This window comes from Sardina pilchardus, chromosome 2 (genome assembly GCF_963854185.1).
Source record: "Sardina pilchardus chromosome 2, fSarPil1.1, whole genome shotgun sequence".
In the NCBI taxonomy this organism is placed as follows: Eukaryota; Metazoa; Chordata; class Actinopteri; order Clupeiformes; family Clupeidae; genus Sardina; species Sardina pilchardus.
Genome location: NC_084995.1, coordinates 6320004 through 6346019, shown reverse-complemented (window position 1 = coordinate 6346019; position 26016 = coordinate 6320004). Strand labels below are relative to the sequence as shown.

The 26016-nt window shown below is 39.3% G+C and overlaps 1 protein-coding gene across 2 annotated transcripts in view; it reads right to left on the bottom strand.

Moving 5' to 3' along the window:
- The window catches only part of rpap2 (RNA polymerase II associated protein 2), a 73083-nt gene that overhangs the window by 26153 nt on the left and 20914 nt on the right, over window positions 1-26016 (bottom strand). For both annotated transcript variants that reach the window (XM_062517354.1, XM_062517353.1), the window contains exons 4-10: window positions 19734-19832; window positions 19290-19355; window positions 18512-18600; window positions 18390-18425; window positions 2442-3294; window positions 1639-1733; window positions 809-889 (exon numbers count right to left, since the gene is read on the bottom strand). In XM_062517354.1, coding sequence (XP_062373338.1) covers window positions 809-889; window positions 1639-1733; window positions 2442-3294; window positions 18390-18425; window positions 18512-18600; window positions 19290-19355; window positions 19734-19832 — 1319 coding nt within the window. The remainder of the gene's footprint in view (window positions 1-808; window positions 890-1638; window positions 1734-2441; window positions 3295-18389; window positions 18426-18511; window positions 18601-19289; window positions 19356-19733; window positions 19833-26016) is intronic.

Genomic DNA, 26016 nt, shown 5'->3' with positions numbered 1-26016 from the left:
TGGGTTTTAATTCCTCGCAACTAATCATTGCGCATTCCTTATCGGTAACATAACGTGATCGCGTCATGATTAAAAGTGGTGGCTTTGCACTGCAACACGCCCATTTTATGTGAACGCGCACCAACTCCGATGAGGTTAACCCCAGTTCAACAAATCAACTTCATACTCAGCGTCGTAGGACCGATTAACACCAATGAAGATAACCAGGTTTTGTCAACCCCGGTTTAGCAAAGTAACCCTGGGTTACATCTGGGTAGGTTGAACTCCCTTCGTTGTACAGGCCCCAGAAGCAAAAAAAGTTACAAACGGATACAAGTTAGCATTGTTAGCTTAGTTAGGATTTTTAACATAGCTGCTAGAAATCGTCAGCTATGTTAGCTAATCAACCTGGTTAGCATTGTTAACATAGTTAGCACTGCTTGCATAGTTAACATTTTTAGCATAACTGCTAGAAAACAAAACACAAACTGCTAATTTGTGTTTTGTTATCTAATTGTTGGCACTGGCACTTCAAAACATTAAATGGGCAAATTGCAATAAATGGGCTTAGTTTTGGAGCCAAATGTCAGAGTTGGAAGAAATTCCCTTTGAGAAATAAAAAACAAATGCTTGATTATTTTACAGCCACATTTACATTAATTAAAAGAATCCATAGCTGCAGCCCTAATGTGCCAACATTCTGTAAGTTGCTTCGTACAAACACCTTAAAAAGCATAACATAAGAGAGGCTAACACCCGTGGGCTTTAGCTCCCTTGATAGTATCTCAGAGATGCTACAAGTTGCGTAATGATGGTAGAAAACACTCACCTTAAAGTCCTAACTAGATTGTTTAGGTCACTGGAGATATCTCTCATAGTAAGATGTAAGGGACCCACAATATTCCTCAGGCTTGGTTTCCAAAACAAAACAGATCAGTTGGAGAGATTCATCAGAATGTACAAATCAATCACTTAAAAAAAACATACAATCTTAACCTTGAATATTATCTTGTGCATCTTATTTCACCCCCTTTCATGTACAAGATGTTCTGGAATGACAATAAATCATCCTTATCCTGATCTATCCATTTGTTGGCAGAAAACTACATGACAACAATGCCTGTGTCAGAATTAACAATGTAAAGCCTGTACCACTGGTGGAAACAACAGGTGTATTCATCAGTTCTTCATACCATACTATCTTAATGAATACAAATACTATTAAGTGGCTTGAGGAAAGTATTATTATAGACAGTGGCTAACAAAGAACAATCTTATTCCTAGATAGCAATAACACCATTCTGGGAAATGGAGCAATCACATACTGAAGGCACAGATTGATCACATAGCACAGAATGCATATGCACTGTGTGCACGCCTATGTCATTTATACAGCTCTGAAAAAAAAAATAAGAAACCACTGTAATTGTTTTTCATCTCTACATCCATGAAAGCCATTCCATTCCAGTGTCACACCTCATTCTGCCGTGTGTTCACTAATTCACGGATGGGATAAATGCAGAGACCAAATTCCTCATTCGTAAGCACTATATACTTGGCCGAGAAGCCTCATTTACATTTACATTAACAAAGATGTGTAACCACAAACAAAAGTGAAATTTAATAGAGATTTTCATGCAATAACTTATTCTCACCAACCTTCTACTGAGCCTCTCCACTATTATGCGTTTTTGGATAACATGTTGTGAATGGCAATCCACCAATGGGAGAATAGGGTCCTTGGAGCTTCTGGCCTAGTATTGTGGCGGGTCAGAAAAATAAAAATCAAGAAATTAGAACCAATGTAGTTTGTTAAAATTGCCTTGGATATGATTAATACATTTTTAAAGGAGAACTGCGACCATCTTTAACACAGAGCCAGAGACAGTGAATACATTGTGCCAATTGTGTGTCGTGATCTCGCAGCTGGAGTGAGGTTGGTATTGTGAAGCCTTGCATATGTGCAGTTCTGTCTGTAATAGATGCCCAATAAGTGACTAAAATTCGCCGCAATATGGCCACTGAGTGGAGAGACTGGCTTTGAAGGACTTTGATGGAGCTCAGTTGATCATGTTCGCGGAATACTGTTGGTCAAAAAAAAAAAAAAGGCGCTACCTGACATGATTTAGACGGCTAGTGACTAAAGCAGCCAACCTGACACAACCTGTACCAAAGCATTTCATAAACTTGTGTTCAACAGCATTGAGAGAATCTTTCATATGGACAGTGGCAGCACTATTTGATTTACAACTATTTGTTTCGATAAGTTGACTAATCAAAAAATATTTTTTAAATCAAGAGTATGTTGAATGTTGTATGTTGTATTAAAAAAACAAGTGTATGTTATTTTGTAATGTACATTTTATTTTGTAACTCATGAGGGGCCAAAACATAAAATATATATCAGCCTAGAAAATCTCTAGAAAATTCTCATTTTGTATTAGTCCAAAATTATGACTGACCTCACAGGTAACATCTTGGTTGTCAGTGCCTTTGTGTGAATCTTTGGGAAGACAACATTCTGTGGTCAATTCTTTGAATTTGACATCTACTGCAGGAGTTGCCCTGCAAAGTGTAGCACAGTCCAGAGCTGGGGTTGTAGGCCTCTCTGTCCCCCCAGTAGAACACAAGCTCCCTTCTGAAGTCTCCTGAATGTCATCTTCATCTAAGTCCTCTTCATGTTGCCGAGTGTAAAGGTCCGCCATGGCATAATTGGATCCATACAAAAACATCATGGTTTCATCTGTCTTCCATTCCAAAAGGGTATGCTTTAGGCGCTCCCTCAAATTGAGCTTGATCGATGTGGTTTCACGTTTGGTTATTCCAAAATGTTGGTCTTGCAATTCAGCCACACCTGCTTTGATCATACTGATTTGGATTACAGCAGGGTCGGTCTCATTTGTTATCTGTATGAGACTCGAAGTCTTGTCAAGAAATGGTGTAGCAAAACATTTCTCCTCAACCTCATAGTCTGCATTTCGGCATTCCTCTGCAATCTCCTGACTACAGTTGGCAAAAGATACAACCTGCATGGCTGCTGTTTCAGATTCATTTGGATGGTGACGGATACATGAAAGCGGTCTCTCTTTTTCAGCTTGAGCTCCTTGAATGTCTCCCGAGTCTTGGAAAACCTCTCCCCAATGTACCCTTAGATGACACTTTGTTAAGGTTTTGGAAATTAAACTCTCCTCATTCCCATCATCACTGCTGTTGATATAGATTGCAGACTGGTGGGTTCCTGGGAGAACAGGACTCTCAATATCAGCTTCTTTCACTGGCCTGTCCACCAGCATTACTTCAAGCCCTGAGCTACCTCTTAATAGGGATAAAGAACACAATAGCATCTCATCATCTCATCATATGAAATTTAACATTGCTCCATTGCTTTGAGACAAAAAACAGCACCAGTGTTTTCCCTATTATGCATTCAGCAGCAGCACGCTACCGCAAAATCTTAACATGATGAGGAATTTTGGAAAAGGCGATGTGCCAGGGCTCCAGACTAACTTTTTGTGTTGGTTGCACTGGCACCCGGCCTTTTCTTTTAGGTGCACCAGCACAAAATTTAGGTGCACCCACATTTGTAAACACCATCAGAAACATATTTGTAAAAAGAGTAATTGGTATGATAAAAAAACATCGGCGGGAATTAGAAACAAGTAAAACAATTTCACCTGTTATGATTGCATGAACTTAGCTCAGTGGGATACAGCATACAGTGTGATGCAGGCGGCCGGGGTTCGCATCCCACCATTTGCAGCAATTTTGAAGGTGCATTTCTCACAGCTTAACCGATTTAAAGATTGAACGTTAGGCTTGTTAACTGTTAGTTACATAGTTCACGCTTTAGATTGGGGGGCTGCAGAATTTACTACAAGCAGGTAAGAAATGTGTTTTTTCACCATTAACTCATTGGCTGCCAGCGATTTTCAGTGCAGAGCGCTCCATACTGCCAGACGTTTTACAGCATTTTGACTGTTTTTCCAAGATCCACCGAACGGTGAGCTTTATGACTATGTAAACACCGAAGGTACCAAATGAAAGAGTAGACTCTCTTCTTTCACCAGGAAAAACGGTTTGTTTCTATCGTTTTCCGTTCTTTAGTAATCGTCAGTAGAACATGGGTTAGTTTAGCTAAAAACACCTGTTTTTGACCAAAACATGGAGAAAACGATCTTTTTGTGAAAATCTACTTTTTAACGTTAGCGATTCAGGAGTATGTCTACCACGATTGCACTGTTATCTCGACAGTCTCGTCAAGGTTGCTAGGGACTCTGATGGTCGCTAAAGACTCTGAACAGGACGGTAGACTTAGCAAGCTAGCACTAGCAAAGTTGTTGTTAGTCTATATAGCAATATCCAATGTAAATGGATCATACCGTTCACGTGTTTTCCATCCTTGATGTAAGAAGTAAGCATATTTATTCCTTGCATCGCGTGCAAACTAGATCCACTGTGGTCGATCTTCAGTGTCTTTGCTTGTTGCATGCTGCATGCTGTCTCTGCATGTGCACTATAGGCAGATACTAATCATCCAAATGGCACTGCTGTCATCTAGCGGTTGGGATCGCTAGAACAGTCTGTTTACAAGCCTGAAACTCTGCCAGATCGTTCCCAAGCCCACCCAGGAGCCCTCCCCATTGAAAAAGGTTTCATTCAGTGAATGAGTTAACAAGCTGCTTGTTAACACTTACAAGCTGCACGTTAACTGTTAAAGAGACCCTATGCAACTTTTTCATAGTCATAAAATCGCTTAGAAATCGTTGTTTTGCTTGACTGACCAGTTTTATCGAAAACAGTCACATTTCCTCCCGCCCCTAGTGTCCCTATCCGCTATTACAACCTTGCAACTTTCTGATGAACGATCGTCTGCTGTTTACATCCGGAAGTCAGAGAGGCGTAAGGAACAAGAAGAACCACGCTTGCAATTTATATATTTATATATACCCTATATATGTATAAATATACACGCTAAAGCTGTCGGGGAAGCTCTGCAGCGAAATATGCAAGCATAAAACGAGCGAAAACGAAAAACGAAACCGAAACCAGAGATGAAATCGCCAATCCTGCATTGTTCCTCTTTAACAAATATGCTTGTAAGCACCTTTAAATGCTGCTTATTAACACTTACAAGCTGTATGTTAACAGTTAGTTAATGTTATTAAAGGATAACAACAGTTAACTAACTGTTAGTAACTAATGTTAACTGCTTATTATGCACTGTTAATAGCTAATAAGCACATGTTATTCTAAAGCGTTACCCTACACTTTAATTGCAGGTAAAAAGTATACATAAGCTAAGCGCTTAGATCCCATTGGAATACGGAATACAATCAACGATGATGCTATGCAACAGGTAGGCCTAGGAAATTATATAACAAATGTAACGTTAGCTTATGGTAGGATATTTTAATGTACACAAACATAGGCCTATTACATATAGCTAAAACGACTGCTAGCTTGTTAACAACAAACATGAGAATAATAGCAATGTAGTTTGTAGCCTACTGTAGAAACGACTGAGAAGAAGGCTTAAATCCAAATGGTGCAACTCGCATGTCTAGGTTGGACTTCACTTAGGACGCTGAGTTAAGACTGGCGTGGCTAGACCCGGCGCCCTGTTGGTGCAATCGGCCCCAACGTTAAACCAGAGACGGGTATTTAAGTATCTTTGGTTAAACTAGGGATGGCGAAAACTACACATTTTCTTGACCAACCACCGAGCCTCATTAGCCGGTTGAAACCGGTTAACGGATTCGTTTAAAATATTCTACGCTATTTTAAATAACAGCCACGCAATTTTGCAACTCTGTCGCATCTCTCTGTCCTCCGCTCACACACACAGCCCCGACGGCGGCACCGCACTTTCACTCACGTCACGTTTTTTAAAATCCCCTACAGCGCGAAACATGAGTCCCGCAAACCAAGGAGCTTGTAAGTAAGTGGAGGACAAATGGCTCCTTCGTTTCAAAATGGTTTGGGTACAAGGTAATCGCATTGCAAATAAAGGCGTTTGTCTAGCGTTAGAAGCTCATTTGAAACTGAAATTGCCGCGGCTCACTGAAGAAAATGATAGCTCCGAAGAGAGGCCGCTATTATAGTTTGAGGAAGTAGCCTACTAACAATAATAAAGAAAGATGATCATCATTACCTTATCTGTTACCATTGATGACCCTTCCTGAAATGTAGATGTATAATGTGTTTCCAAATCTAAGCCCATCTTATGCGGAAAGTTGCTGCAACACGATAAAACCAATGGATAAAACGGGCACCTCCAGATTGCAAAAGACGCACCGGCCAAGGCATGCGTGTGAATGTTTTTATTGGTTTATTAAGTAGCCTACAAGCAGGCGAGTTATTACAAATTGAGTGTGAGTGATAATTTGCTAACTTCACGCAAAAAAGACCTTGGAATGAGATGGCTAGCTGTAGTAGCGTTTAGTCCACTGTCTATAATAATAGCCTAATTTAGAGATCTTTTTTTTTTTTAACCGACTAGCGACAACTTTGATCGGTTAACGTGGATACGATCAACCATCGGTCAAACAGTCACCGGTTAACATCCCTAGGTTAAACGTTAATATAGTGCTTACGTTAACGTTAGGTAAGGTTTGATTTGTCTTTATAACGATTGATTACGTCACCTAGAGCTAAGAGGTTCCTGTAACGACAAGCAAATCAAGATAGGAGTAGGCTACTGCAGGAGACAAGACGATAACGTTCTGTGGCATGGTTTCAACGTTAGATTGCTTCTTCTAGTCACTAGTGTTACAGCCAGAAAAGTTTAAAGCGGAACGGAGGATATGAAGGTCAGGATCTTGTTACAGCTGTAGGCTACAGCTTAACCCTCTAACCGCCCAGGTTTTTTTGGATTTTTGCATAAAAATTTCAAAAGGCCATGGCTTGAAAGTGGTCAGAGATAAAGTCCTACTGTAAATGTGAAAATCATTGAGAACAAGTGTATAGATATGGAAGGGAGAATGAGGAGGTCGAATATCCGAATATTGAATGTACCGGAGGATGCTGGGTCAGGTTCGCCATCTTTTGTCACTAAGCTGCTTGGTGAAGTGTTGAACATGGACAAAGATGTGATGGTAGACAGATCGCACCGAACTCCTCAACTGGAGAAAGCTAAGGGAAAGCCCCGAGCCATTATCGCGAAGCTACACTATCACCAGGACTGCGTGGAGATACTACGCCGAGCAAGGCAAGCGGGTGGCGCTTTGAAATACGGAGACCTGTCCATCTCAATATTTCCAGATTATCCCCCCACCGTGGCACGCGCAAGATCTGCATTTAACGAAGTTAAACAACTACTGAAAGACCGGCCAGATGTTCGCTATGGAGTCATTCACCCTGCGAAGTTTCGTATCACTCACAACGGAGTTAGGAAGGACTTCCTTGACCCGAAGCAAGCACTGTTATATGCCCAGTCGAACATCATCGATGGAGGGAGACCCACCTCTAATGATGAATGAGAGTGTGCACAATAGTGGCCTAGCGAGGCACACTTTCTTGCATACCTGTATGTCGATGTTCTGGTGAGTGAAAGTAGCCATTGAATAACAATTAAGTAGCTCAACTTTTATTTCTGTTTGATTTTATTTTTTAAAGAATGCAGGCTATCAGCTTCTGAATGGACAATACCATGTTACCTATAATTACATAAAGAAGCGCTATCTCAACTGTATTTAAACTGTTAGCAGAGCAACCTGTTGGTACTGGAGTTCCCCAATACAAGCACAAAATGTGTGGATACCACTGTAGGGTTTAGGGTTCACCTTGTTCTGATAATAGGTGATTCGGGGTGGGAGGTAATCGCACTGGGGTTTTCTTTAAGGGTTTTGTTTTGTTTTTTGGAGGATGTATCTTTGCTATGTTCATTAAAGTTAGAATCCATTAATAATTTTGCACAAAATAGAAAATGGTTAATGCACAGATGTTGACAGGAGATACAGGATGCCCTGTAAATTTTGTGAGTTGGAATGTTAAATCTTTAAATCATCCTGTGAAGCGTAAAAAAGTATTGTCACATCTCAACCAATTTAATGTGGGAATAGCATTTCTCCAGGAAACGCATTTGCAGACATCTGATCATTCTAGACTCAGAGGAGGGTGGATAGGCCAACTATATCACTCTGATTTTCATAGTAAATCTAGGGGTACAGACATCTTAATCCATAAGAACATTCCATTTACAATGTCAAAAGTAGAGGCAGATAGATCCGGCAGATATGTTATAGTCACAGGTAGATTATATGAAACTCCAGTTATTCTAGCTAATGTACATGCACCCACTTGGGATGACCATGCTTTTTTCTCAAACTTTTTTTCCCGTCTACCAGATATGGACACACATTACCTTATCTTGGCAGGAGATATAAATTGTGCTCTTTCCAATTTGGATCGCAGTTCTCTTAGAGTCATATCTCCAACCAAGTCTGCCCAGACTATTGAATTATTCCTCCACTCGTACGGTGTTTCAGATGTTTGGCGTTTCAACAATCCCACCTCTAGGTGTTATTCTTTCTTTTCTCATGTTCACAAGACATACTCACGAATAGACAATTTTTTCATCGATAATCGTTTCCTTCCTATTGTCAGCAAATGTGAATATAATGCTATTGTTATCTCGGACCACGCTCCAATGTTAATGAGACTACAGATACCCGTCTCACAAGTCACATGGCGCCTAAATAGCTTGCTGATGAATGTTTTGTTCATTTTATCTCTTCTGAAATAGCTACATTTTTGGAACACAATCAAACACCAGGCATGTCGTTCTCAACAATATGGGAATCCATGAAAGCATATTTAAGGGGACAAATGATCTCATATTGCGCCCAAAAGAAAAAGAGTGAAATGGCACGGCTTAAGACGCTAACTGATGATATATTACATATAGACACAACACTTGCGCAAGCCCCATCATCAGATTTATATAAGCAAAGACTAGTACTTCAGACAGAGTTCAATCTCCTTTCAACCAAACATATATCAAACCTCCTCAATAGGACACACCAGAGAACCTATGAACATGGAGAGAAGATAGGCAGAATCCTTGCACACCAACTAGGCCAAAAAGCTGCACCTCAGTCTATATCTGAAATAACAGATGAGTCTAGCACCAAACATATAAATCACTCCAAAATTAACCAGGTATTTCATCAGTTTTATTCAAAACTATACACTTCAGAGTCACATAAAGATGAATACCTGTTCAAGTCTTTTTTTGATAATTTAGAAATCCCCTCAGTGGGTGACCAAATGGCTTCTGAACTGGAAAAAGCATTCACAGAGGAAGAATTTCTATGCAAAATGGTAAATGTCCAGGGCCAGATGGATTTCCTAGTGAATTTTTTAAAACACTTGCTAGAGAATTAGCCCCTCTGTTGCTCTCTACATATAAAGAATCATCTACATCTGGCTTACTTCCTCCTACTATGCGTCAGGCTGTTATATCCCTTATTCTTAAAAAAGAGAAAAACCCAGTAGAATGCGGCTCATATCGTCCCATTTCTTTGTTAAATGTTGACAGTAAAATACTTGCTAAAATGCTGGCCCTACGACTGGAAAAAGTACTTCCTTCATTGATCTCAGATGATCAGACAGGATTTATTAGACATAGGCAAATATCTTCCAATATACGTAGATTACTTAACGTTCTTTATGATCCCACTCCACCCAAAGGCAAAGAGGTATTAATATCCCTAGATGCAGAAAAAGCCTTTGATAGGGTGGAGTGGGATTACCTATTTTATACATTGAAAAGTTTCGGTCTTGGACCAAAATGTATACATTGGATTGAGACACTTTATTCTCTACCTATGGCAGCTGTTCGGACTAATAATAACTCGTCTGCTTTCTTTGATCTACAACGTGGCACTAGACAAGGCTGTCCTTTGTCACCCCTTCTATTCGCCCTAACAATAGAACCGCTAGCTATAGCACTGCGTAACAGTGCTGTTATCAACGGCATAATGAGAGGAGGGGCTGAGCATAAAGTGTCGTTATATGCTGATGACATGTTAGTATTAGGGCTGGGCAACGATTAAAAAATTTAATCGCGATTAATCGCATGATTTCCCTGATTAATCATGATTGATCGCATTATTATACGCAAAACTCAATAATGAATTCAAAAGTAATATATGGCACATATTTATTTTAAATGTGCTGCCATATGGACGCAAGTGCCATAGCATTTTCTCTGCAAACATTTAACATCAGCATTTTGTTTACAGTAGCAGTTAAATAAATGATTTAGTTTAAATCTCAACTTACACAATGTAATCAAAAGAAATACAAATTTAAAGCTTATTGTACACACTTTTTTGGTGTGTGTAGATATTTCCATAGTACTTGTTGTAATAAGCCTAGCCTGGTATAATGTCAAATTTATTTTTTTTATTTGGGCCTATAGGGGTGGGTGATATGGGCAAAAAATAATATCTTGATATTTTTTGTGATTTTGACTATAACGATAATTAGTCGATATCCTTTTTTTAAAAGTCTGAGTTACTTTACAGCTCATTATTTCTGAGTAGCAACATTACTATTATAATCACTTACCAACCTGTAACTTTTTAACCAAATCAACCAATGCATTGTCACTCTATGACACATTTGTAATTCTGCCCCCACTTGTGTGTGTGGTAATGATGGAAGTCAACCAGCTACATTTAGAATAGATGGATATAGGGCTAACCAATTTCCCAAGGGAAACTCTGATGCTGAAATTCTTTTCAAACTTTTACTGTAAAACTAAGCAGAACAACAGAGTACATTTCAGTTATTTCCTTCAATGTTTTGTTAGAGTGCAGTCACGTAGGCTATCATTCCAAGTTACAGGATAGAGACTAATGTGTTAGCTTATGGCTAATGTCTATGAGAAATCCCATGGAAATGCTAACGGTTAGCATAATCGATCAAATTAGATATTTAGAGCGAACTTCAGTCCATTTACAGCTTAGGCTACATAGGAAGATGTCTTTGTTTACAACTGAATATTAAAATACTCAAGGCTAATGTTTTCTTTCCATACAACAACGTTACCATGTAGGAAAAAACGACAGTTTAACTTACCAATGCCAATTGAACACAGTAGCCGCAAATCCAGCGCAAAACATAAACATTAGACGTGCCTGTGACAACGTGCACCGTGAACATGTGACTTGCACTTGCACTGCTGCAGCCAGTGCCTTCTCTCACTTCTGTTGCACATCTCCTGATTTCGTGAATGTAGGCTATGGAATTTCAATGCGTGATGAGACGCCTGTGACCAGCCTGTGAGCAACAGACTTTTAAAGTATAAAATAAATAATAAAAACTGCGTTAATGCGTGATAAAATAATTGTCGGCGTTAAATGATTGATGAGTTAACGTGATATTAACGCGTTAACGTGCCCAGCCCTAGTTAGTATACATGACTGACCCTACGACCTGTCTGCCAAAGATGTTTGATTTGTTGAATTCCTTTGGCAAAGATATCAGGATATAAAGTCAATGTGCAGAAAAGTGAGCTTATGTGTATTGACCTTAATTACCAGCTCTCTACAATCCAGTCCCTGCAAGTTAAAATATGCACGAACAAATTTAAATATTTAGGTATTTGGATAACCCGTAAGTTTAAAGATCTCTATGAAGCCAATTTCCCTCCACTTTTAAATTGCTTAAAAAAAGATTTAGATCGTTGGAATCTTCTCCCCCTGTCTGAATGAATATTATGCCCCGATTTTTGTTTCTTTTCCAGTGTATCCCCATCTTCTTAACAAAATCTTTTTTCATAAATATAGATAAACTTCTGTCTGGTTTTATTTGGAATGGTAAAAACCCGCGTATACGTAGGGAAATTCTGCAACGTCACCGATTACATGGTGGGCTTTCCCTACCCAATTTTCAGTACTATTATTGGTCTGCCAACATTAAAAATATAATGCACTGGATTCATTTTTCTAGAGTTGAAAACCCAAGTCCCAAGTGGCTAGAGCTTGAGCGTGCATCTTGCACACAAGCATCTTTACATGCACTAGCCTGTTCTAAAATACCCTTCCCAGAATCCATATCAACATACTGCATAAATCCAGTTGTGAGGCACTCTCTCAAGATATGGACACAGTTCAGACGGGCCTTTTCTTTAACTGAGATGTCCATAGATACTCCTTTGGTGGGAAATAACGTGTTTGCTCCCTCCATAACTGATGATGCTTTTAAAATATGGGCTGAAAAGGGACTGAAAACAGTCAAAGATGTGTATATAGGTGGCACCTTTGCAAGTTTTGAACATTTGAAAAGACATTTTGACATTCCTAACTCTCATTTTTTTTAGATATTTACACAACTTCGCAGTTTTGTTTCTGCAAATGTGACATCTTTTCCTTTGATGCCACCAGACTCCCTCTTAGACAAAATACTTAAGATGCCCCTTGGGCTTGGGGAGGTTGTTGGTAGGTTGTACTCTGTACTCAGCATGGATAACTTGAAACCATTAACAATATTAAAACATCAGTGGGAGGAAGAACTGGACACAGAGATAGCAGATGAGCTATGGCAGGCCGTTCTCAATAACATACATAAGTTACTCATCGTTTACATTGGTCAAAAGCAAAGTTGGCTAGAATTGCACCAGATATTGACCCAGAGTGTGATCGGTGTAATACAGAGCCAGGCACTCTGTCACATATGTTCTGGAGCTGCCCTAAATTGTCTGAGTTTTGGGAGTCGATTTTTGCTTTTCTTTCTAGAGCATTGCATACTCATATTGCCATTTTTGGAGTAGTACCACAAGAACTTGGCATAGGCAAATGGGATAAAACAGTGATGCATTTGTAACTCTTTTGGCCAGACGCATTATCTTATTGAAATGGAAGGATAAGTCTCCACCTGTATTTAAACACTGAATTAACAATGTTATGCACTATTTAACTCTTGAGCAAATTTGTTATAGTTTGCAGGGTAATAACATTAAATTCAGTAATATCTGGCAACCTGTTCTTACATTGATTGAACAAATGGACTCTAATGACATTGTATGATGTGATTGTTGTTTTCCTCCACCCCTTAGTTTTTCTTTGTTTTGCTTTTGTTTTTGTTATCTACATAATATGCCAAACTGTATGCTGTGATTTGATGCATCTCTGATGCACTTTGTTTTGCTGTCTTTCTCTTTACATTAGCGGTGCGATGTGGGTGGGTTCTGGGTTGTTATGTGTCTAACTGTTTGTTGTATGTGAAAATACAATAAAAAGACTTTGATCAAAATTCAACACTTGCAAACATAAGTACCGTAATTACCCTAGTTAAAGTGAAAAATCGATTTTACGATTTCACTTTCTCGTAATTTAAAATTGAAAATCTTAATCTCGATTACGATTAAAAATCGATTAATTGCACAGCCCTAGTCAGCGTCAGAAAAACCTCGGTCATCCTCAGATGAAACTGCACTGAACTGAAACTGAAGGTGAGGGTGAAACTTAGTGAGTCAGGAAAACAGCTCTTTCTGTTAACTGGTACAGAAAGCAAACTTATTTGTGATATAATATGAAACAGTTGTTTTCTGCATGGCGGAATACTTAATCAATCGCTATTAGCACCTCTCCTCCCCTGTACTTGCGCGTTACACCCATTTTCAGCTGATCCGCCCAGGAATTAATATGCATGACACGGAAAAGCGCAAATAGCCATTCTCAGCTCCCACGGCAGGTAGTCTGCGCGTTTCTCTCATTGCGGCCTGTTTATACATATCCTCCCCATGTTTATACGCGCACGTTACGCCTGAAATGGGCGCAAAACGTTAGTACATCTGGCCCTGTGTGTCCAGCTAGTGGGTGCGTCAGTCTTCCAGCTTCTAACATTCTGTTTCAGTTTCTAGCAGGTGTCGAGTTAGGTGACTGATTCACTGTCCATTGGATAAGATGGGACAGTCTTCTGTTTTTATTATAGAGATTATTCACTTTGGGTTAATTGCAGACGTTACATGACCGCTCTTTTACTAGATTATCCACACTGAAAATTGAAGCTGTATGTTTGCTTTTTTGGGAAGGGGTGTTACAGCCTTCTGTCTGTTAACCCTATGAGCCCTAAGCTGTTTTAAGGCCATTTTCACTACCTCTAGTTAGAAGCATTTATCCTGGTCACTGTAAGTGCCATTCACACATGTTACATATTGTTTTTTTCAGCACAGTCTAGGCTACCCAGATCTGCCACAATATCATGTATAAATACTTGCATTGATTTGATTTAGATTTCGAAATAATACAAATGTAAAAAGCATACTATACAAATTCCTACATTTTGACGTGCATCTCACCACAGCAAGCTGACAGCTCGACGTAACTTACATGGTTGTGTAGGCCTGACTGTCCTGAAAATGGCAATATAAGAACCATGGTGGAAGTATACTTTGGGGCTGAGCAATTTACAGAAATATGTGGTGTGTGCCTTTCAGAAATAAATGGCCATTTTTATTTAGTGATGAGAAATGACTTTTTGACACTTTTTGCGCTCCATATTTGTGACACTAGCTGATCTGACCTGCCGTCTACTTGAACAAAATAAAATGGCAGTAGATTGTTGCTGGGTTATACCACTGCTTGGTCAAATTTCCTATTGTGATGCGCTATTTGGAACGTGCATTATTTTTCTATATACCGCACGGCTATGAAGTAGTTCCTTTTTTTGGGCTTATTACACTTGAATATCAATTCGCCAATGTGAATGTAACGGTAAAAACAACAACGTTGTATCTAAGACAGCGGCAATATAAACGAAAATGATAGTAGCAGTGGTATAAGCGGGATAATCAACTCCGCGCCCTGTGCGTTTATAGGAAAATAATGCACTTATCGAAGTGTAAAGTCCCCTCCGCCTGCGGCGTCGGGTCCTTATTACCACTTCGAACGTGCATTATTTTCCTATAAACGCACGGCGCGTCGTTGATTATCCATTACCTATACGTCTTTGTGAATAGCTAACAACTCATTGCCATCATAGTGAAGCGTGTATGAAGCGGTTATTGAAATATCATGCTCTGTGGATGATTCTGCCTTTTTTAAAGCCAGAACAGTACGTTTTCCCATGTATATCATGTTTGTATAGTGGAACATATCGTTTCATTAGGTTTTTACGTGGGTTAGGTAGGCCACTGCACATAATTGTGCCCTTAACGACTCACAGCTCGTCCGTCTCCATAGGATAACATGGGAAAACTCGACCGCCGGCGTCGGGCCGCAGGCCGGGTTCGGGTAGATGATTCATATTTATGTGTTGGGTTACATCGGGCTCAGGCTTTGAAAGCCACGGGCCGGGTTGGGTCGGGTTGTAATTTTTAGGCCCCTTGAGAACTCTATGTCAGACTGAATGCAAATTTACGTATGCACCCACGTGTGAGAGCTTCCTTGTCTCGGCACGCAACGTCATTAAGAAAGCGCTTACCACCGCAAAGATGCACAAAGTATGACTACATATATCTTTATTTTGTCTTAAAACAGAATTAATTGAAAACACCTTCGGAAAATGTCCCCTGCACTTCCAATCAACTAGGCCTACTACAGTAGGCTATTCATCAAACATCTGTCAAAAAAAGAAGCAAACAACGAGTATGTTATTAATTATAAGTAGAGATGCACCGATCGATCGGCTGGTGACCGGAATCGGCCTATTTTCACGTGATCGGTCATGACCTGCAACCGGCCGGTCAGTCTGAGACATGCCGATTTTATGCCGGTCAAATGCACTCGCACGTACTTGTAACAACATCACACAGCTGAGTTTGCAAAGTTTGATGAAGCTAGTAAAGGCCAACAGTCAGGGCTGGATAAATACTGAGTTTTTCTATGCAGCGAACGCTGTGCTTTGCCATATTGCGTGGAATTTACTAAGCTATCACTTCAGGTTACAGCGTTACAGGTTAAAGCCCGTCCTTGCCGCTAATTGCGTGCCCACAGCGGAACCACAGCGCTATCAATAAGCAGCGACATAATAGCCTTTATACTCCACTTAAGGCGAGACACGGCAGGAATAAACATAGTTTTGCTTCGGTTTGCCAACTTATCATGTATTCTTTCACACTACTACAACAACTAAGTCCGATTTACACATTTAGAGGTTTATTTCACTACCTTTTGTCTGATCACGCCTGTATATTTCTTCTAAATTCGCCAAAAGTTAGCATTCTAACGTGCCATAAACTACCGCAACCGTGATACAAAACATATCATGCGTGGTGTCGTTGGAAAGCTGTGTTTCTCCTGCATGACGTTATGCCATCCAAATATGGACACTTCCTTATATCCGCAAGCAATCTCGAAAGTTCAAAGAAGAGTGTGGACTGAGAATGTATGTCATTTGCTGTGTTTCAAGGCTTCTCAAAATTAGTTTTTTTGTTGTCATTTTCCAACATCTCAGCCTATGTATAGCACCTATGTACACCAAGCTTTCCAGTTATCAGTATTCTGAAGATATTTACAGTTGGATATTGGATGCGAGAAGAAAAAAAATAGTGTTCCTAGTGCATTTCTATTAGTATGTGTGAAATGAATGTCCCACACTGGGAATACTACAGCTGAAGAAGACTTGAAGAAGAATCTGTCTATTCACATTTTTCTACCAGCCATTGATAAGTTGATTACATTTCTATATTAACATTGTTGTATTAAAGAAAATATAGGCTAGAAAATAACTCTTTGTTTGTGCTGTAAAGTGGTTAGAAGAAGAAAAATTGCAATCAGTGCATCTCTAATTATAAGGCCACCATAATTTAAATGATATCCATATGGTATTGGGCAGACATTCTGTGGTGTTTTGCGAGTAAATTCAAGTAGTAAATAGTAGTAAGTACTATATGGAATACAGCTCTTAAAAAAACCACATGGAGGTCAATCAGATAATGTAATTACTATTAGAATTAACTTAGCTTGGCTGTTAGCCTGGTCGGGACCAGGCTAGTTGCAGAGAATACATCTTGTGAAACCAAGTCGAGGGTAAATTCATCCAGGATAACGAAAAAATCCCGGTTTAATCCCTTATCTAGGTTTTGTGAAATGCCCCTCTGGTTGGACTGTTCAGTTTCGCACGAAAGAGAGAGGTAGAGCGAGAGAAAGCGGGTCAAGGAGAGGGGGTTTACTTCTATACTGTGAAAGAAATGTATGCGCTAAAATGCACTTTAGATCAATTTACGGATGATTGGGAGTACATACGTTGAGTTAACATCAAATCATGTCATTCGGATGTGTTTTGAGAAAGTTCAATTTTAAAGTTTTTAGCCAAAACTCATTAGCCTGGAAGTGACCCGGGCATGTCCTTTCGCCGCTACAAAACGCTATTTTTATACCTCTTCTACAGTTCCAAACAACATTACACTTACGTGGTAGTGAGTAGAGGTTCCTAAAGCCAAACCGAAGTATCCCCAGGTCTTTATGTGGTTGGATAGAGAGTCCAGAATGAATTTCATCGAGTCAGTACCTTTCCGGAACTCGTGTTGTTCAGTCAATCTATTCCTATTTCAGGACAGTCTGGGCTACCCACATCTGGGAAAGTATGATGTGATACTTTCATATGTCTTTTTATATCGGAATATTTTTTTTTGCATTAATGTCAAGCATCCCAGCAGTTGACATAATAGTTAACTTTAGAATATGTTATCATTTCGGTCCTAAATTGGAGAACTTGCAAAAATGTGTGTGCAATTTCAAAACTGGATTACTCAGCAACTGCTTATTTACGTCCTTAAATTCGGTAAGGTCTGCTGATTATTTTGATATAGGCTACGGGGTTGCCATGCATTGAATGAATTCGTGAGAGATTTCACTAAGAGCAATGGGTTCAAATGGCTGTGTGGACTACAGAATTTAAATGATTCAGGTAAGTTCAATGTTAATATTCTCGCGAACCATTTATCACAACAACTTGGCACTAATTCCATCGCAAAGCTTATTTCTATCGTTCATGTGACAAGCGGTGTGACATTTCTGTGACGACTGACGAGTAGGCTACTCCGCGAGGAACTTAGGCTGGTTGAACTCGGACTAAGGATTTTACTGGGGCGCAGTAAACTGAATTGTTTGGCTTTCCGATGGATGGGATGTTGCTATGCTGTAGCCATAATGCTAGCCAAGCCTAAGGTGCGTTCAAATTTGGCAAACAGTGTCAAATGTTCGTGGTGAACATGTTTTATTTGAACAATCAAATTTAACATTCCATTCTTTAGAACGATGACGTTGGCTGTGTGCTTTTACAATGTGCAAGTAGGCCTAATTGTTGCGACATTACTGGTCCATGTGAAGATTTTGCAATGGCGCTGAAAATCCATGGGCCACTGCTGAATACATTGTAGGGGAAACACAGTAAACTCATGCCACGTAATTCTATTACATCCAATTGTATTCTATGGGATTTGCTTTATTTATACATACCCGTCTTGTTTCTTCATTAGTTTCACATCAGGAGGTCTACAGACATACAATAGAAATTGAAAACAAATTCTCTGCAAAATATGTCAAGCATTCAAATGACAAACCTGTGTCTCATACAGTACCTCTCATCCTCTCTAAGCCATAGGGGTGTCTTCAATATTTGAACTTCAAACCATTTTGAGGCTTTATAACAGAAGTTGCTGCAAAAGCACTGGAATGAAATTGAAATTACATCTTAATGAAATGGACAATATACAGTGGGGAGTGGGAAAATGTATTTGATACCATGCTAAAGTTGCCTAAAAATCATCATTTGACAATAAATCTTAATGTTTTAATTTAAAAAAATGAGTAAAAATCAAACCGCTAAGGACACCAATTTTCTTTGTGATTGAAGAATGTATGATGCTCATTGAGCTCAATGCAAATCAAACAGGCTAATAGGCCTACTGGACAAAGCACCATGCCAATCTCTAGCTATGGTGAAGGCTATGTGATGATGTGGGGCTATTTTAATTCCAAAGGCCAAGGGAACTTTATCAGGATGTATAATATCCTGGATCCATGTAATAGCTGGCCTTTAAAAATAAAAATCTGCCTGCCCCTATATTAACCCTATGTGTTAAATTCCCATAGGGTTACATAGGGGGTCAAATACTTCCTTCCCCTAGCATTTAAGGAAAACATTTATTTATTTACGATACATTCTTCAATCACAAAGAAAATTGGTGTCCTTGGCGGTTTGATTTTTACTCATTTTTTGAATTAAGGCATTAAGATCAATTGTCAAATGATGATTTTATATTCCTGTTTTAGCATGGTATCAAATACATCCTCACTGTATTTACAGAGAGGTTCATTTTTGATGGATTTCAAAGCAACCTAGTACTAAGCAAATACCTTTCGCTCGGTGATGTCGTAAATTTTATTTGTCTTGGTGGAAATTTTATATTTTTGCTTGAGTACCTATTAAAAGACATAGAGAAATTGTACCTTAGGATGGAAAGAAATAATGTCAAATATGTATTTCAAATAGAGAAACTGAAAGCTAACCAAAGAAACACCCACTTTCAGAGTGTTACCACATAGGATATCCCAGTGACCATATTTGTTGTAATATATGCAATGTGATATGTATAAACAAACTTGTGCCATGTTTTTATACAGTTAAGTAAGGAACAATGGACCACACAGTGTTTAGGTAGCAGAAATAAATGCATATTCAATGTGGTAATGCAACTTCAATGGCAAATGAAGTGACCGATATACCTGGAGATATTTGCCAACATTTTAATGTCTAATTACAATGACAAAAAGGTCTTTGGTGACAGTGCAGTTACTCACACTATCAAGTTTGTTCAGACAAATGGGGTAACCACAGAGCTTGGCAATGGCTCTTTCCTCCACAACATCCTTGTAGTTATCAGCAGTGATCAAGTGAGCCTGTAAAATGAGATAACATCTATGGCTTTACTTCAATTATGTATTAAATATGTGTGTTGTGCATATTGTTTCAACATGCATTATAAACCCTATTACATTTGCATTATTCTATAGGTAGATGTGTTAATCCAAAGCGACTTGTATCAAAAGAATACAATTTAAACCATTAACATTTAAGCATTTTTACATTTAAGCTACAGATATAGCAATAGAATAGCATTTAAGCTATAACATTTAATGAGATACTTCAAAGATTAGCATTACAGTTTTTTTCAATCGCTAACCAACGTTTGTCCATTCATTTGACACATTTTCAAAACTCTAAACACAGTTAGCACAGCATCGGTCTTTTGTGGCCATACCATTCACACATTTCATGTTGTTTTCACACAGTATGCAGTCAGTGAATACATTTCCACAATGCTTACAAGAGACAAGCTATACCTGTTAACAAAATTATGGATCGTTTTTCTATTATTTACGAATGTTAACACACAACATCCCACAATAGCAAACACAGTATAAAAACCTCTGCTTCTGCAATGATATCAGTACAAAAACAAATATATAATTTACAATATATCTCAGCTGATAATAAACAAACAAATGTTGGGTAAATTGGACCAACCACAGCCATTTTTCATGACATTGACACAGTATAAAGACTTTGAGGAGTGATGTTTTTGGAAACAAAAACAAAAAAATACAAACACTGTAATGTCTGGACGAGGAAGAGTAAGAGCAAGGGGCCCAGGAAGAAGGGCAGGCCCAGTGAGAGGAGCAGTGAGAGGTGCAGGAGCAGTAAGAGGAGCAGGGCCAGGGAGAACAGTAGGCCCAAGGAGAGGGCAAGGTAGAGGTGTAAGAATGTGTAGTGGTGGCATTCCAAGGGCTGCAAGAACAGTAGTCAGTGATAAGATTTGTGCCACTATCATTGCCCATGTAATCAACCTAGGCCTTTCACTACATGTAAGAAAGGCTGGTGAGAATACATGTAAATATCAGATGCAATGTTGATGACACAGTAATTTTGTGGTTTTTTGTTCCCCCCTTTTTATCTAGGCTTTTTGCTGTTGTTTTTTGTTCAGAATGCTCTTGTGTGTTTCATGGCTATTTTGTTCACTGTAAGCAATATGGTACAACTTTTTCTTTTTCTGTGTATAAACAGTAAAATAACATTTTTATTTGCTTTTTATTGGATTGCTTTTGAATTTGAACATTACATGTGGATATACAGTTCCCTACCAAGAACTTTAGTGAAAAAACGGTGGATTGCATGTTTTGCATGCAAATACCTGTAAAACTGAAACATAAAAGTCTATGCCGATTTTGTAATGTCAACAATAGCCAGTATTTTGAAACCTAGTGTACTCTGACTGACTGCATGTATCTTGTGAAGTGAAAACAAGTTTTATTCTTTGACAGAATGATTTAATTTTGAGTCAGATTTCCAGTGGTTTGGTAAAGTTAGTGTGTGCAGAGAAATGACAAGTTAGTGTATATGTAACAAAATGTGGTGTAGCAACATGGGATGTTTTTTTGAGACTAAAATGATCCATTTGGCCAATTGTGTTTTGTAGGTGTGAGTTTGTGTTTAGAGTTTTGAAAATGTGTAGAGATGCACCGATCGATCGGCTGGTGACCGGAATCGGCCGATTTTCACGTTTCAATAAACCATTGTTGAAATTAATGAAAATGGTTTTAGAAAATCGCCTATAGGCCTATCAGAAGGAAACAGCCTTCAATTCAACCTGAAAGACTCGATAGGCAACCTTGGATTAATTCATTAATTCATTACGGTTACAAGATTTCCATGTCCGAATCTTCCGTGAATCTTGTCAAGGCGAAGACGAAAGAGATGGACAAGATGGACATTTACATTTATATGCTATAGGAATACTTAGAAATGTAAAGGCTATTTTAAAACGGAGGCATGTTCATTTTAACCGGCGACGCTGGGTACATGTAGCCTACCCAGCACTTGTTAACACAGATTTTGTCCCCACCACTTTTGATAACTGAAAATAAAATGTATTTAACAGAAATCTCTTTAATACATGCCTATGCTTGTCACTTTACTTATAACCGTAGGCTATGCATGGAGAAGATCGCGCATTTTGTAACATTGTAACAATGGATGGTCAGATATGCGATAGGGCAATGAGGGTCATTCATTGTAACCATCGACTAGTAGGCCTAGCTCCGCGAAATAAGTTTCTCGGTATGCATGTTCATGTTGATTCAGAGATAGGCATAGACTACCGTAGGCTACTGTGCGTCAAGCTATGAGCATTTTATCATGTGGTGAATTAATGACTAACATCAGTTTAACTTTTGATCTGCGTTTCAAGTGCATGCCGTGGCGTGGATAAATAAACTCGACTGACTGAATCCCTTATATTTGTTGGCAAGTGTTAAAGTGTAGGCTAAGCGACAAAATAAAAAGATTCGAGCTGTGGCGCGACTGGTTGAGGCATCTGTACCGCACGCTGGCGACCGGAGTTCGAAACCCACTCCTCGAACCTTTCCGGAACCCATTAAGACAAAAAGGCATTCTTTTATTAAAAAAATGAAAGATTTTCTCAGTTTTACGATTTTTTTTTATCTTTGCGATGTCTGCTGAAAAGAAAAGTTAATATGTGAATTCGTGGTTCAGCGCACACACACACACATTTTGACATTTACATAATTGTCGAGAGAGAGGGGGGAGGGAGGCAGGCAGTCGTCCTCAATGCTGCATATAGGTAGGCTATAATGTCTAGTGAACTGGTTAGACGAGTGTGGGGGAGGGGGAATGATCGCACAAGACAATTGCTCTTCATGAAATGGATAGTCTCACAGACGGCTGTCGATTTTTAAATGCAGCCTACTACATCACTTGCGAAATCGGACGTGGCACATAGCCTAATTATTAGTCTACTGGATTATAGCAAGTCCATAGACTTTGTTCATCCTATATTATATGCTTTTAAAATGAAATGTGCTGCGGGGAAGCATTGGGGAAGTCAGTGTAGGTTGTCCTGTAACAATGTGCCTCTTATTATAATCAAGAGTATACTGCCACTACGCACATAATAGCCTAAGGTTACGGGCGGATGCGAGCAACCCCATGCAAAAGAAGGCCTTAAGTTAACGGACAGAAGGCCTGTTTACATGTCAAACATGCATTAAATCTAAGAAACGAAAAACACAAATATCACACTGTATTGTGTCGTAAACAGTTAATGAGTTCGTGGCCACTAGTGCGCAACTGCATCGCGCAGTGAGCTGAAGGAGGACCGACACTTATTAACACAAAGCTTTGTAAAGCACTAACAACCGCCCCTCAAAGTTCATTGTCCATAAGTCCAAACAATAAGTATAAAAATCCGACAATCCAAAACGATAACGAGATCTCCAAGAAACGAAAAACAAGTTTGTTGAGTATAGCCTAGTCCTTCCAACAATCTCAGCTTTTGCGTTTGTTAGATAAAAGGCATTCTGTCCTGCTGTGTTCCAATAAGAAAAAAATCATCCACAAGGTAGGCTAAGGGTCACGGTAATGCAGCATGCAGGAATGTGACCCTTAGCCTACCTTGTGGATGATTTTTTATATATAACACACAAAACTTTGTTAAGCCAGCTCCATACAATAGCTGCCGCGCGCTCTCCCCGGCCTCCATTTTAAACTAAGGGCAAACCCATTCATTCGTTTTGGGCACGAATGAATGGGTTTTGAGCGTCGCCTGGCTGTGTCTGTCAGCAGACTGCAATAGGCCTACAGTCGGTCTCGAGGGGTTAAATAGCGCAAGTTACTTGAATTTTAATCTGAACAAGACCACACGGTCAAAACGTCATTCCTTTGTGCTATAGAAAAGAAAAGAAAATAAAGAAAGAAGGATTTCCAGTGTGCGAACCTTTTTCCATTTTTTATGATTTACTCTTGTTCTGCACCTTATACGTAGCCTGGATGCCAGACCGAAATTTAGCCCCGCCTACATCCTTTTTCTGCAGGGAACTTCGGTCCATGGAGGTATTATAAGAACTGGAGAGAGGGACTAAGTACCGCCCCCATTCATTTCAATGGCCCATGCTAGGCTAGCTACTTCAGCCAAGAAAGTTTGAAATTGGCCGCAGCCATCTTTGAGAAAATGGCGTTCCATGGGTGTTCATTTCCGTCACCAGCTAGAATGAGCCAATTAGGATCCACGTTACAACGAGACAACATAAGGTACATCGTTGATGAAGATTGGAGAGTGAGAGAAGGTGTTCGTGAACGCGCTCCTATCGCGTTACAGGCGCAAATATATTTAATTATTTGAGTTGATATGGTGGTGGAGAAGTTTGCCCCCTGTCTCGAAATCCTATAATGTGATATTCATATGTCATGATATAATAAACATGGCGAGTCAATATTGAGCAAGAATTCACTTAGCATACACATAAATATGATCCCCACAGTAAATGCTTTGAACTGACTGTAGCCTAGCATGTTATGTGCGCTGTCTACCCGACGAAAATTACTCTTAATAAGTAGACATGGGATGTAAGAAACGTGTGGATACCTGATATGCTATTTGTGCTGCACCCAGTGTGAATTTGCAGCTTAAACCTACATTTGTAGACAGACGAAATGAAGCCAATGCATATTATAGGCTTACCGGTAGAAGCGTGCATCCATGTGTTGTGTTTCGAGCAGCATGCATTTTAAGTCTGCTGTCACTGTCGGAAACTTTTGCCGTTATGTAGGTTATGTGACCCCACAACGCTGCGTTGTCATGAACTACAGGTATAACCCTATGAGCCCTAAGCTGTTTTAAGGGCATTTTCACTACCTCTAGTTAGAAGCATTTATACTGGTCATTGTAAGTGCCATTCACACATGCTACATATTGTTTTTTTCAGCACAGTCTAGGCTATCCAGATCTGCCACAATATCATGTATAAATACTTGCATTGATTTGATTTAGATTTTTAAATAATACAAATTTGAAAAGCGTACTATACAAATTCTTACATTTTGACGTGTATCTCACCACAGCAAGCTCACATCTCGACGAAACTTGCATGGTTGTGTAGGCCTGACTGTCCTGAAAATGGCAATATAAGAACCATGGTGGAGGTATACTTTGGGACTGAGCAATTTACAGAAATATGTGGTGTGTGCCTTCCAGAAATAAATGGCAATTTTTATTTAGTGATGAAAAAATGACTTTTTGGCACTTTTTGCACTCCATATTTGTGACACTAGCTGATCTGACATGACTTGTTTGCGGTAGCACACATGACGTGCACAGATGATGATTCTCTACAATATTTGTTTTACTGCATTGCAATGAACAAAGTAAAGGCAAACAGTGTTTATTTGTCAAACAAATTTGGATGCAATATGAGTCTTGAATTGGATACCATACAGGAGTTTGCTAGGATCTCAAAACCGTGTTATGAACGTGACTTGCCATAGAGAAACACATGATAACATTGGATTATGAACATGCTATTATGCCACACAAAAACACGAGGTAAGTGGAGCTAAATGAAGTTATTATTTTGCTGTCACTTCGTCTGTTTTATGGCCTAGAACAGGCCTATTCAACTAGCGGCCCGCGGGCCAGATGTGGCCCGCTTCAAATTTCCTGTGGCCCGCGTGTCTCGTCATGAGAATGAACTCGCTTTGACGGGTGTGCATAGATCTTCATATGATTGGCGAGTAAGCGCACTGTCGGCCCGCCCCTAATGGCCAGACTAATTCTTCCAGTTATCTTCACTCAGAGAACACAGCACATCACTACACAAAGTGACATTTCCAAATGTGTAACTAGTTTTAAATGGTATCATTAAATGTTGATTAAATTACGATTTCTTACCGCCAAAGATTCTAAACCTCGAATCAAATCAGAAAATGTTACAATCATACCCGGTCTCCGTTCCTCCGAGCCCTCGGGAAAGTTATAGTGAAGGAGCTGTGGTTTCTAGAGAATTGCCTCTTGACTTTATATTCCTTCTTTACAGCGATGGATTCGTTGCACAATAAACATGAAAGTCTCGTACTTGTTGCAGAGGGTAAAATGAACGATTCTCGTTGTCAATTAGACGTTTCTTTAGACAGAGCCATCTTCACTCCACTCGTGGGAATGTTATTGTTTGTGATTTGCGCAGGCTCGAAGTTTAGAATCTTTGGCGGTAAGAAATCGTGAAATAGATAAAC